The 12020-nt window shown below is 32.4% G+C and overlaps 1 protein-coding gene across 1 annotated transcript in view; it reads left to right on the top strand.

Annotated features, from left to right (window-relative positions):
- Positions 1-4008: 4008 nt before the first annotated feature.
- LOC129945191 (titin-like) overlaps positions 4009-12020 on the top strand; it is a 270413-nt gene continuing 262401 nt past the window's right edge. The window contains 1 exon segment of the mRNA XM_056054849.1: positions 4009-4457. Coding sequence (XP_055910824.1) covers positions 4291-4457 — 167 coding nt within the window. The 5' untranslated portion in view covers positions 4009-4290.

The raw sequence follows: 12020 nt of genomic DNA, 5'->3' as shown, positions 1-12020 counted from the left end.
TATGCTTCGCAGGTATGGACTCCCTATTACGAAATTCATAGAAAACGTATTGAATCAATTCAACATAATTTAATTCGCTTTGCCCTAAAAGGTCTTCCTTGGGAAGATCCCTATGATCTGCCTCCCTATGAACATCGTATTCTTCTTCTTTAAATGCAATCTCTCCATCAAAGGCGTGTTAATAATGACTTATCAACTCATTAATGGTGAAATTGATGCACCTTATTTGCTATATTGTGTACATTTGAATTACCGGGGCGGAACTCATCACCTGCGCACATTTAATTTTATACATATTGACTTCCATAGAACTAAAGAATGAAGCTTTAAGTTGAATGAGCATTTTATATAATTTAAACTGTTCATCGATAGATCTAAATTTAAATAAGGTGGGATTAAAATCATTGTTTAGAACCAGTGCTCCACTATCGTAATCGTTCTCATTTTATTTTTTGTTCTGTAATAGTTAAATGTTAATTTTGTTTTGTATTTTGTGCGTGTGTTAGGCTATATTTGTATTATTTTTTACTAACAACTAACACATGCACTTATGATGAGCCTCTGATCGTAGTTTGACACTTGCTATAAGCTTACTACTTTCTGAAATTCTGAAGTGTAAAAATATCTGTGGTAAACAAAATTTCCCTAAACTTCGTTAAACGCTGAACAGTTGCCAGTTTTAAAAGTTTTTGTGAAAGGAATTGAAAGGCCACAGCAGTTGACGACCGCAGAAATAAAATTGAGGTTTGTTGATGGCCTGTTTTTTCTTCAGTGGCGTTCGGAATATCGTCAAAATCTTTTCAGAATCTTGACTTCTGAGTGCACACAAATGTACATTTTGTTCAGTGTACGGGTTGCAAGCCGGGACAAAACATAGAACCAAAAAGTGAACAGCTGAATTTGGAAAAACTTCTACACTGAAAATAATATTTTTCGTAAAAACATATATGTTTTCATAGAACTTAATATGTGCAGTGTGCAAATTTATTTTGTTAATAGTCCAGGAAAATTAAATATTTAGTTTGAACAAATTTCAGCAAAGCTTTGACCTTAATGTACATATATGTGCTATATTTTACATAACACTTTTTCAAGAAGTGTTAAGGACTTATAAATGAAGCTCTCTGCAAAAACTCATTCCTTACTTGTGTATGTAGCACATAACTTCATCAACATCAGTATCTTCCGATTTCGGCAATAAGAAAAATAAATTAATTATAACTCGACGGCTTAATCAATTAACCCTAATAGTTCAACTAGCCTCATTTAACAATCATTCTAAGATGCTCTGAGATCTAAGTTCGAAAATTCATATTTTTAATGGCCTTCCGTAGGCCTTATTATTGAGGATAAATTTTTGATTAGAATGAGGAGCATTTTAAAGCAAGAGTTCTAATTCCGGCAGAGAAAAATGCTTCACGACAACATAAAAACTCTCACTGAAAAATGTTCACTATTTTTGTAATAAGCTTAAAAAAATTAAATGAATTTGTAAAAAGGATTTGGTTATATTTTAAGTAATGGCGTATTTGTATACCTGTCAAAAATGACAGCTAACCAAATAGTGGGATAGTTTCTATCTTTCGTTAGATAGCCCAGGCAAGGATTGAACCTAGACCCTTGGCAAGACAGACATACGTCTACCATAAATCGGATTGTTCTCCCTTTATTTTTTAACTCCTGCACAGTTTCTGACTTAAGTTCCGGAGGTAACATTTTCAATATCAATCAAAAACTAACAAGAGTTTCAAAGTCACATAATTACCTAAATCACTAATACCTTAAAAACCTACAAAAATATACTTCTTTATTGATAAAGCTTCCCTACAGACATCTATGTACATCTAGACTTAAACTATTTTATAAAAATACAAAAACACATTACCCTTTAGAACAAAACAAAAAAAAATGTTTTCTTTAACTTACAACTAAAAACACGAAAATCACTTAATGTTGACCTTAAGTTAATTTCCGAAACCTCGCCTTAGATAAATATTCAGCCAAAAGGTCTCGAATTCCAAAAAAAAAAACCGGAAAGCTCAAATTTATCTTCATCATATCTCCAAATACCATTTATTCTAAAAGGGCACACACAACACCTAAATCGTTTAGCATTTTTTCATGATATCATAATCAACTTAACACCACCAACTGAATAAACATCGAAGTTCTTCCTCCAAAAGAAGACCCAGAACATGTGCTTTGCCTAAGAGCGAGCATCATGCTTCGTTGCTCTTCCACAAATATCGCTCTCCACAGGTCGACACACCACACCGATCGTGTCGATATTTTCTTATTTTTTTTTTTTTTTCAAAGCGATCCATCGATGTTATCACTTTATCAACTTAGATTGTTTCTCTCATCAATGGAACTTGGCATAGGTATCTTAATTCTTAACGCCGACTTACAGACTTTTCGACAGGTGAATCAAGCTAAATCGTAAAAGCTTGTTGGATCGAACTAGGTTTGAAAGAAACTCACTAAGCTTTTGAGCAAGCTAGTTCGCCTGATGACGGTTAGGAGGGCTTTGATCGTGGTTCGTTTAGTTGCTTCTCATACTCTGTGCCGATCGGTCTTCCAGGCTAAGCTAAAAGGTACAAATATATCTAAATTTTTATCTGACGAATGTTACCACGCATCTCTTTCAAGTCGAGAGTATTATTGTAGTTGCTCTCAGCTTCATACTCATTGCCGCGCGTTTTATATATCGTGAAAACTTGTTATCGTTCTTTTTTCTGTGCTGTCGGCCCCCCCTCCCCCCACCATACGGCTCAGCTCTCCCGATGATATGGAGGAAAATTAACATTCTGATGGAAAATTGGGACAACAACTTTTGTGAAAATGTTGCAGTAATTTGATAGTTGATCGTTGAACGTTCACGTTCGGCCGTTCTCGTTGTTGGTCGCTGCTGTACGTCTAAAACAACTGCACTGGAACAGCAGTCCCACATACTGCGTGTGCCCGAGATAGTGAACGAGCGAGCGTCGCCCCCTGTAACGTTATACTCGTATCTGTACAAGACCGTTTCGAGGTGTAAATAAAGGCTTTCCGTGTGACATATGATCGTTGGCCTGTCGCTAAAAGAAAAATTGAAAAAAGTGTAAATCGTATCTGCAAACAAAACTGCATTCCATAGCGCTAGCAGCTAGTTGGTTGTAATGGTAATGGTAATGGAAAGGTGTGCTACTCGAGTTGTCGTATCTGGACGACGACGCGACGCAGACCAACAACGACAACGCGTAGAACGACATCCAATACGGAAGCAATCGACCGCTAAGAATCTTGTTTTTCCAAAGATTTCAATTCAATTTTAATCATTAATTCTCTCTCTCGCGTCGCGTCTCGCTGCTGCAGCATCAACTCTCAGCTGCATCAGCATCAGCATCAGAAACTGCAAGCTGCAACATATTATAAAAGTGATGTCCCGGTAGCGGCGGTGGTGGTGAGGGGCTCTGGATGGGCTGTCGTTGGCCGAACGCACGCACGACATCCAACTTTGACGAGTTTGTCATATATGGTCGTGGTGTAGATACTAACAAAAACAAAACTTACAAAAAAAAATAGGTATCTTATGGGCACACGCTTTTCAAAAATGGTAAAACGCTGCTCTGCCTTTAGTCTAGCACTGGCTTGACCAAACGAACGTGAGCATAATTTTCATTTTTCCAACCGATACCATTCGATACGATACGATATGGATGGTCTAGTTTATTAACTGTAAATTGCCAAGTTCTGGTCGGTTGGTCGTAGTGTTTTGTTGTTGTTTTTGTTTTGAATTCAAAATGATAACCGGACGCGACGTCGGCGGCGGGAAGTGAGTGTGAGCTGAAGCCATGATGTACCTACATCCGAATCGCTTATGAATTTTGACGGATGGCTTCGAACTTGAACGCAAGCGCATGCGGTGAAGCATATATGAAGGATACGAAGATCGGTGATCGTTGATCGGTGTTCGGTGATCGGTGGTACTGCAGCGTTGCAGTGGTGAAGTGCAGTGCAGTGAGTGCCTATTTGTTGCACTGCTAATTTGTTGTAGAACTTGATTTTTTAGATTTCCTTTTTATATTTTTGGTTTGTGTTTTTCTTTTCTACAACTTGTTGTCTCCTATTAGATTTCAAATAACTAGTCGGAGTTAAACTCGATAAAACAAACCTGGACAACCTCTAAGACGAACGCGACGGACGTGTGTGTTGTTTTTGTTTTGTGAAAATTAAGCAACAAAAAAAGAACATTTTAAAATAATAAAGATACAATATCTATATCTAGTAGGTATATGATATATAAAAGGCATGGAGGAAGATGTCTTAAACGCATTGCTAACTCGAGCAGCCTACTTACCAGGTGGATTTGATCGTGAAGGCAGGATACTGGTTGTGGTCAGCATAATAAACGATTTACAGTTGTGGAATAGAAATTGCATAGAAATATGCATTTCGTACATAAGACGATCGTTAAGGTAAGTTTTACGAAAGCATACGTTCATAATACCTATAGTGAGTATGGTTTAGCAGTTCTAAATTACAGAAATGAAGAAAAGTAGCATATTAGAAGGTTGTTTAGGTAGGTTATGCGAAAAGAGAATGTAAATAATTTGATAACTATGAAATATTAGGTATTTTTGAAGGAATTTCAAAGCTTGTAATTTATGGAAGAATGTATTATCCGTAACTATGTTAGCCTGCTTTAATAAGAGCAACCTGCGCTTTCTGATATTAATATTCCTGTGTGCGTGTTGTTGATAGAAACGGGAATAGCCCCTTGTGTTTTATATCAGCTTTTATTAGCTGAGTACAAGGTACCTAGGAGGATAAGAATATTTAACTATGTTACCTCTTTCACAGATCTGTTTCCAAACTTGATTAAGACAAACCACTTATGTTTATTTTTTTTGTTTTTTGTAATATTGTTTTTGATTTGTCAAAACGTCACTTAGTAAAAGGGGATATTCACAAGCTCTAACTTACGAAATAGGACATTTTAAGGGCAAGTTAAAAAACAGAAAGAAAAGAAGAAATAAGAAACAGCTTAAAACCACATCATACTACAAAGTTTCCGAAATTCTTATGGCTGAAACACAAACACGCTTCAGTTTCGCTTGACGTTTACGAGTTCAGCCATAGGAATTCAATGCAGGCTATAACAATGAAGCTTTGACCTCAAGTTTGTTTGTTTATATACCCGCCAAGATTAAAATGAGCTTCATCTGAAAAGATGATTTTTTTTTGGCATATAGAAAAGCTTTATAATTTTTTTTCTCCGTAGATTAAGCTCCCGGAACCACCAACGTCTCTCAGTCTGCGCTTCTTCTTGCTCCATGAGCTGAACATACTCAGGATATGCTGTGTAAGCTACATCCACAATTTTTTCGATGATCTGATGCGTGTTTGTGTTTCATCCATTATTCACTCATTTGTATTTTTTTCAGCTGTTTTTCGCTTAAAATATTGAAATTTATGACAAAAGTAGTAGGTGTGTAGGTGCAGCGCAATGTTTGTTTTTTTTTGAAAATAAGTTTTTTTACGAAATAAGTCACAAGTTTGTGGGACCAGCAGGAACAAGAGACTGTTATGCACGTGCACAGAACAAAAAAAGTCATCCTATTGACTATTTGGTAGTCAATTTTTACTCGATAACCACGATAGTCAGTCAATAGAACAATTTCCGGTTGTGGATTTTGTTTTTTTTTTATCTATATGAAAACTGCAGTAGTAAATATGAATTTTTTTTCTGAAAACTTCTAAACAATTTTTTCTGAAAACCTTAATCTAATTTGATACCGGATAGTCATTATAAAAATTATCGGTAGTCAATATGATAAACAATTTTTCATATTGACTACCGAAGTTGTTTTATTGATTACCGCAGTTGTCATATTGACTACCCTAAATTGACAATTGAAAATTGTTTTGTAGTAGTCATACGATAATTTGGCCAAATTTCAAGTTGATTGTCGACGATTGTTAATATCACAACTTTTTTTCTGTGTAGTAAAAACTCATGGTCCCCGTCGTCGTAGAATTCTATAATAGAATTTTAGATTAAAATAAATAAATTGGGTGGGTCAACAGTCCGTTTGAAAATGAGGGCCTAGTGACTGACAACTCTCAACCATTCCTGTGTCCGAGTACTGTTGTCAGGGATGGAATGCACCTACAGTTTTAAGCCGAATCCGAACGGAAAATTTGAGAAAGCACTTTTCATGACAAGAATAACTCTTGTAGAATTTGTCAATTCCTTTAGGTGGCATATGCAAAGGTCGAACCCAGGACCTCTCGCATGACAGCCATCGCACCGGGTACTATTATTCAGATTTCAGACTTACACATTTCAAAAAAAAAAAATTAATTTCAGCTTACTATTTCACTGGACTATAATTCAATATTTGATAATTCCGAAAAAAGATTCAAGCAAATAAAGAAACTATGTATATGGCAATTATTGTATTTGTAAAAATTTCAAACTCGAAATCTTAGTCAAACGAATGATATTACGATGGTAGAGTAGTAAAAAAAGCATCTGACTGCCTAAACCATTGGGTTTTTGAGTTCAAACTTGAAAATAAAGGTTTTAACTTGATTCTCGCTAGGCTTTTTTTAAGGTAAAAATTAACTGAAGTCAAAATAAAAATATTTTAATCAAAAATAGTAAATTCCAAGAGTCCCAAAAACGTTTAGAAAGATTTTTAAAATTTTTTTTCTAAATTTGTATTCTTAAATAGGGCTCTTTAAATATAAGAAACATATTTTTGAATTGTTCCAGAATTGTACACCCCATAGAACAGTTTTAGAACTAACTAACCGATCAAAGAAACCCACAAGGTGTAATATTTTCTGAACAATATTTGTTTGTTGATTAAAAATGAATAATGGAGTTTTCTTTTTAAATTAAATGTCATTTAAATTTTGAATTATCAACTCATTTTGCAGGTATATTTTTAAATCTTAAAATATACATGTGTACTATTTTTGAGCAGACTCTTTGGATAAAGAAACAAGTTAATGCGACCCAGTCGTTAGTTAGTCTTTTTACGCTGGTTTTTCTATAATTGTGAGCAATTACAAATCGATTTGATAAAGACTTGAAAAATAACATGCGTAGGGAGAAATTGTTATTAAATATAAATATTTAATTTTTGAATGAAAATGTTATCTTTTGTTCGGGCTATAAGGCCTTTTAGTGCTAACATTTTATAACTTTCTTTTAATATTTAACTTCCCATTGGAAGTTATTGTAATCGGTCCATTTTTCGAATTGCAACCTTTTACATTTTTTGATGTCTCAAGGTCCCTAGATTCTAAATTAATGATGTTTAGAGAAATGTCTTTACGTGCGTGTTTACGTACGTTTGGGAAGATTGTTTGTTTGTTTCATATTTCAAGAACCAGTAGAGATATCGACTTCAAATACATTTTTTTTTCGTACACTCAACAAAATTGATTGGATGGTTTTTCTAGCATAGCAATTTAAAAAAAAAGGAACATTTTGGTTAACCCAAAATATCTCAAGAACCAATAACGCTAACGACTTGAATTAAAATGCATATTAGATATTGTAACATGACACCAAATAAGCACATTTTAAAAAAAAAAAACATATAAAGTTTTTTTTGTAAACAAAAAAACTGAAAAAAAATAACTGTCATCTCGAATATTCTACGAACAAAAAATGATTTTATCTTCAAAATAACTGTGTGATATGAAGAATAACGTTTTTGCATCTAGTTAAATTTTGAAAAAATGGAACGGACATTTTTTATAGAAATATAGATCTGAAAAGCATTACTAAAAGTTGGTAAAAATTGATTTTTGACAAAAATATCTTTTTTAATATTTAAGATATTGGCTTGAAACTAATTTTATCTTATACAAAATATTGTTGCCAACAATATTATTTAATTTTAATTTAAACTGTTAGTTTTTTCTATAAAAAAAAAAATTGGTAAAAACTATTGACTATTTGGTAGTCAATTTTCTGAAAACCGTAATATAATTTGACTACATTATAACAATTATCGGTAGTCAATATGAAAAATTGGTAAAAACGGTTTTCGAGCAAAAATCTCGTTAGCAAAAAAAAAATCATATCAAAATTTTTCATCATATGCAACATACTGTTTATATTTTTTAATTAATTTTTTTTATAAAAATTAAACTGACAACTTTTTAAACCAAACACCCAAAAACTTACAAAGCTTTTAAGCAAGACAAATCGGCAGATGGTATGGGGATTTATCAGTGTGGGTCGTATCCTAGCCTCTTTTTTTCAACTGAACCTTCATTGCTATTTATAAAACTCATGGAAAATTTGAATTATTTTAAAATAATAGACAGATGTTTTCTAAGTAAATTAAAACGACTTAAATCTGTCAATTATCACAAAATGTATGTGTTTTTATGTTTAACAATTTAACTGTCAAATAACTAATTTGTAAATAATAAACTTCATTACTATTTATGTTTACCATAAAAATATAGCACTTAAATTTTCATTACACAACAATTTAAACCTGTAAACGAATTTTACTACTTACTACCAACGTACATACTAATCATTTCACTTAGAACGCAATTACCTTGCCTAAACCTTTCAATGTTTAATATCTTAGTCCAAAGCTGATTTCATTATAAATTTATAAAAATTATTCAATCAAATGATAAAGGTAGTCCATTAAACTCAAATCTTATATTCAAGTTTTTATTTTTATCCAAAAGAAAAAAAATAACATTCGTTAGACATTTTATTATCTAAGCCTTTCACACTATGGGATTGGTATGGAAATGGAATCATTGAACCGCGCAAACATCTGAGATCTGACGACATCAATAGAAATAGGTAAAGTAGGTAGGTTTGGTAAAGGTATCTTTAGAAGATACCAAAAGTTTAAACTCAACTTCAGTGTAATTTTTGTATTTTCTCATGTTGTCTTCTTTTTTGTTGTTGTGTTTTTTGGAACTTCACACTTTATTCTTTCTCCAGCTTCCAAAGTCGGGAATTAAATTAGAAATTCATTCGATATGACGAAAAAAATATTAAAAAGAGAAAAAAATCACCAAATAAATGTTTAAAGTAGGATAACGAAGTCGTAAGATTCTGTTCTTTTAAAGGGTGTTTTTTTAGTAGCAAAAGTAGTTTTTGTGGATTTAACAATGTCTCAACTTTAACTTCAAGATTATCATCACTCAAAATACTGTAGTTTTGTTTAGTGACTTATATATTCAACCAACAGTGATCTTTTTCATTAAACAAAATTTGCAAAACAGAACCGTGATTTTCAAAACAAATGTATAAAATTTGAAATGGTTGTTCAAACCTTCGTTAATTAGAATAGTATTACTAACTAAACTAACTAAAAACTAACTAAAAATTCTATACCTCTAAACTATAAAAAGTTGAACATCTCAAGGTCAAATTTTCACGATTCCATAACTGACCCTATTCGACATATCTTAATAACCGTGAGTAAAACGGCCTCCGTCCAAACAGGTATAAGATAAAAGTTTTTCGTTTTTTCCAAGAACTTTTGGCTGAGATGAGAATTGTTCTTTTTAATGTTAATTATGGTTTTTAGCACCGTCAATTATGGGTATTTTTGTTTGCCAAAGTGAAAGGATTAAAATATTAGCAAAACAAAATTCCAAAAACTATTTAGGTGTGACCTTTTAACACATAGAATGGTGTTTGTATCTTTTTTGCTATCCAACTTTGACACGATTTCAAATGGCATGAAGTCGAAACTAAATGTGGAAAAGTCTTAAACCTTAAAACTAAACATAAAGTAGACCAACGATTGTTAACAAATCATCCAACAACGCGTTCGGCTCAACTCAACTGTGTAGAATTTTCACGTTCCAAGTTCCATTGCTGCTGACGTGATCACTCAATTGGAATGAAAAACTTGCTCTACAATTGAAATTATTTCGATAAACAAATAGAAATAAAAACAGATATTCTCGTGATATTTTGTTTGTCATACATCCATTGTCAAACACAAACAGTCAGACAGACAGACATTTGTATTTGATTTATTGTAGGTTGCTGTATATATTGTTGATAGATATATTCCATATTTGAAAATATGTTTCGCAAATTTCGGTTTGTTTTTTTGTTTTATTTAAATCAAAAATAAATACAAAAAAACATACAAATCTGCTTATTACGGCTTAGAGTAGAACTTTTTGATTATGCAACATAAAATTTTCAGAAAAAAGACAAACACAACGGAAATGCTTACTAATGACATTTATAAACTTATTTATACCTAGAATAAAAATAAAATTTATATTGATTTGGTTATAATTTGGAATCGGTAATTCGATATTAGTTCCATATTTAGGTTTCTTGTTGAACCTTTATACATATTGAGCTAAGTTTACATATATACATATGTGCCTTTAAATTTATTCATGTTTTGATCTTTTTTTACAAACAATTTGGAGACGAAGAAAATATATTTGAATTCACTTTAAATGGTTTTCCATTTTTAAGCCGGTATTTCGGTTGAACAAATAAAACATAATAATTACCTTAACCAAAACCAGACGAGCAAACATTTAGGAGATTTAAAAGCTTTTATGAAACACGGAATAGACAGACCTCTCTACCGACAACGACCTTAATATTAGGTAAGTTTAAAAAGCGGAAATTTTCCGATTTCAAGTTTTGTATGTGTTTTCACTTTGTCCGAATTAATTATTATATTATTGATGCTTGAGATTTTGTTTTGTTTACATTTATTTAACATCTTAAAAACATAAATAAAACAAAGCTTTGCATAATTAGGTCAGCATAAGAATCAGTCGTATTTTATTAAATGATCTTAAATTTATTTAAGTGCCCTCTTGCATCTGCTCATAAATTCAGTGTGTGCACTTTCACATTAGAATTATTGTTATTGTTTGTATAGATAAAAGTTCTCAAACGAAAGGCGACTTGGGTTTTCAAATATATTCAATTTAACTATGGAACTAGAACTTTTATTTAATTTACTGAGGATGATTGAGGATGAATGAGGATGACAGAGGATGACTGAGGATGACTGATAATAACTGAGGATGGCTGAGGATGAATGAGGGCGACTAAGGAAGACTGAGGACGACTAAAGATGACTGAAGATGACTGAGGATGACAGAGGATGACTGAGGATGACTGATAATAACTGAGGATGGCTGAGCATCAATGAGGACGACTAACGATGACTGAGGCTGACTGAAGATGAATGAGGATGACTGAGAATGACTGAGGATGACTGAAGATGACTAAGAATGACTGAGGATGACTGAAGATGACTAAGAACAAAGATGGGCTTCTCTTGTGATGAAAATGATATGAATTTTTATAGTGTTTTTGCACCCACATTTGTAATAACCACATAAAATATATTAAATTTGTATGGAGTTCAGTATATTTAACTTTATATTGGAAGTCATTGCGACTGGTCCCATTTTGTGATTTTAGAATGTTTACTGTTCTCGACGTTTTAAAATCCATAGATTCTAAAAAAATGGTTTTGTAGAAATATATACATATATTGCGCACGTTGGTATGTCCGTCTGTAAGTTCGGAGTATCTTTTTTCTTCACCCATATATGAAGAACGAGTGAATATTTTGGTTGGGAAATGGGAATATATTTTGTTTTTTAGATAATAAAATCAAATTCGATTCATATGATAAGAAGTCATATGGATTTAATACGAATTGTAATAAAATTTAAAAAAATGGTATATTTAATTGGCAAGAGCTGATATTGCCTACAAATACATTGTATATTAAAAACAATGGTGCTTTGACACTAGTAAAATAAAAAAAAAAATAGGCCGGGATGCGACCCACACCTCCCATTCCTTCTGTCGATTTGCCTTGTAAAAAATCTTTTTCGTGTTTTGTTAAGAAAGTTGTCAGTTGAATTATGCTTAAAAAAAATTGAAAATTACCAACAACATTTTGCATTTGATGAAATAGTTTGATTTCAAAATCTATATTTGTAGACGAAATATTTAGTCGAAAACTGCTTTTTACCAA

The sequence above is a fragment of the Eupeodes corollae genome, chromosome 2, assembly GCF_945859685.1.
Source record: "Eupeodes corollae chromosome 2, idEupCoro1.1, whole genome shotgun sequence".
Classification (NCBI taxonomy): Eukaryota; Metazoa; Arthropoda; class Insecta; order Diptera; family Syrphidae; genus Eupeodes; species Eupeodes corollae.
Note: the sequence above shows the minus strand (reverse complement) of the source record. Positions and strands in the feature narration are given on the sequence as shown.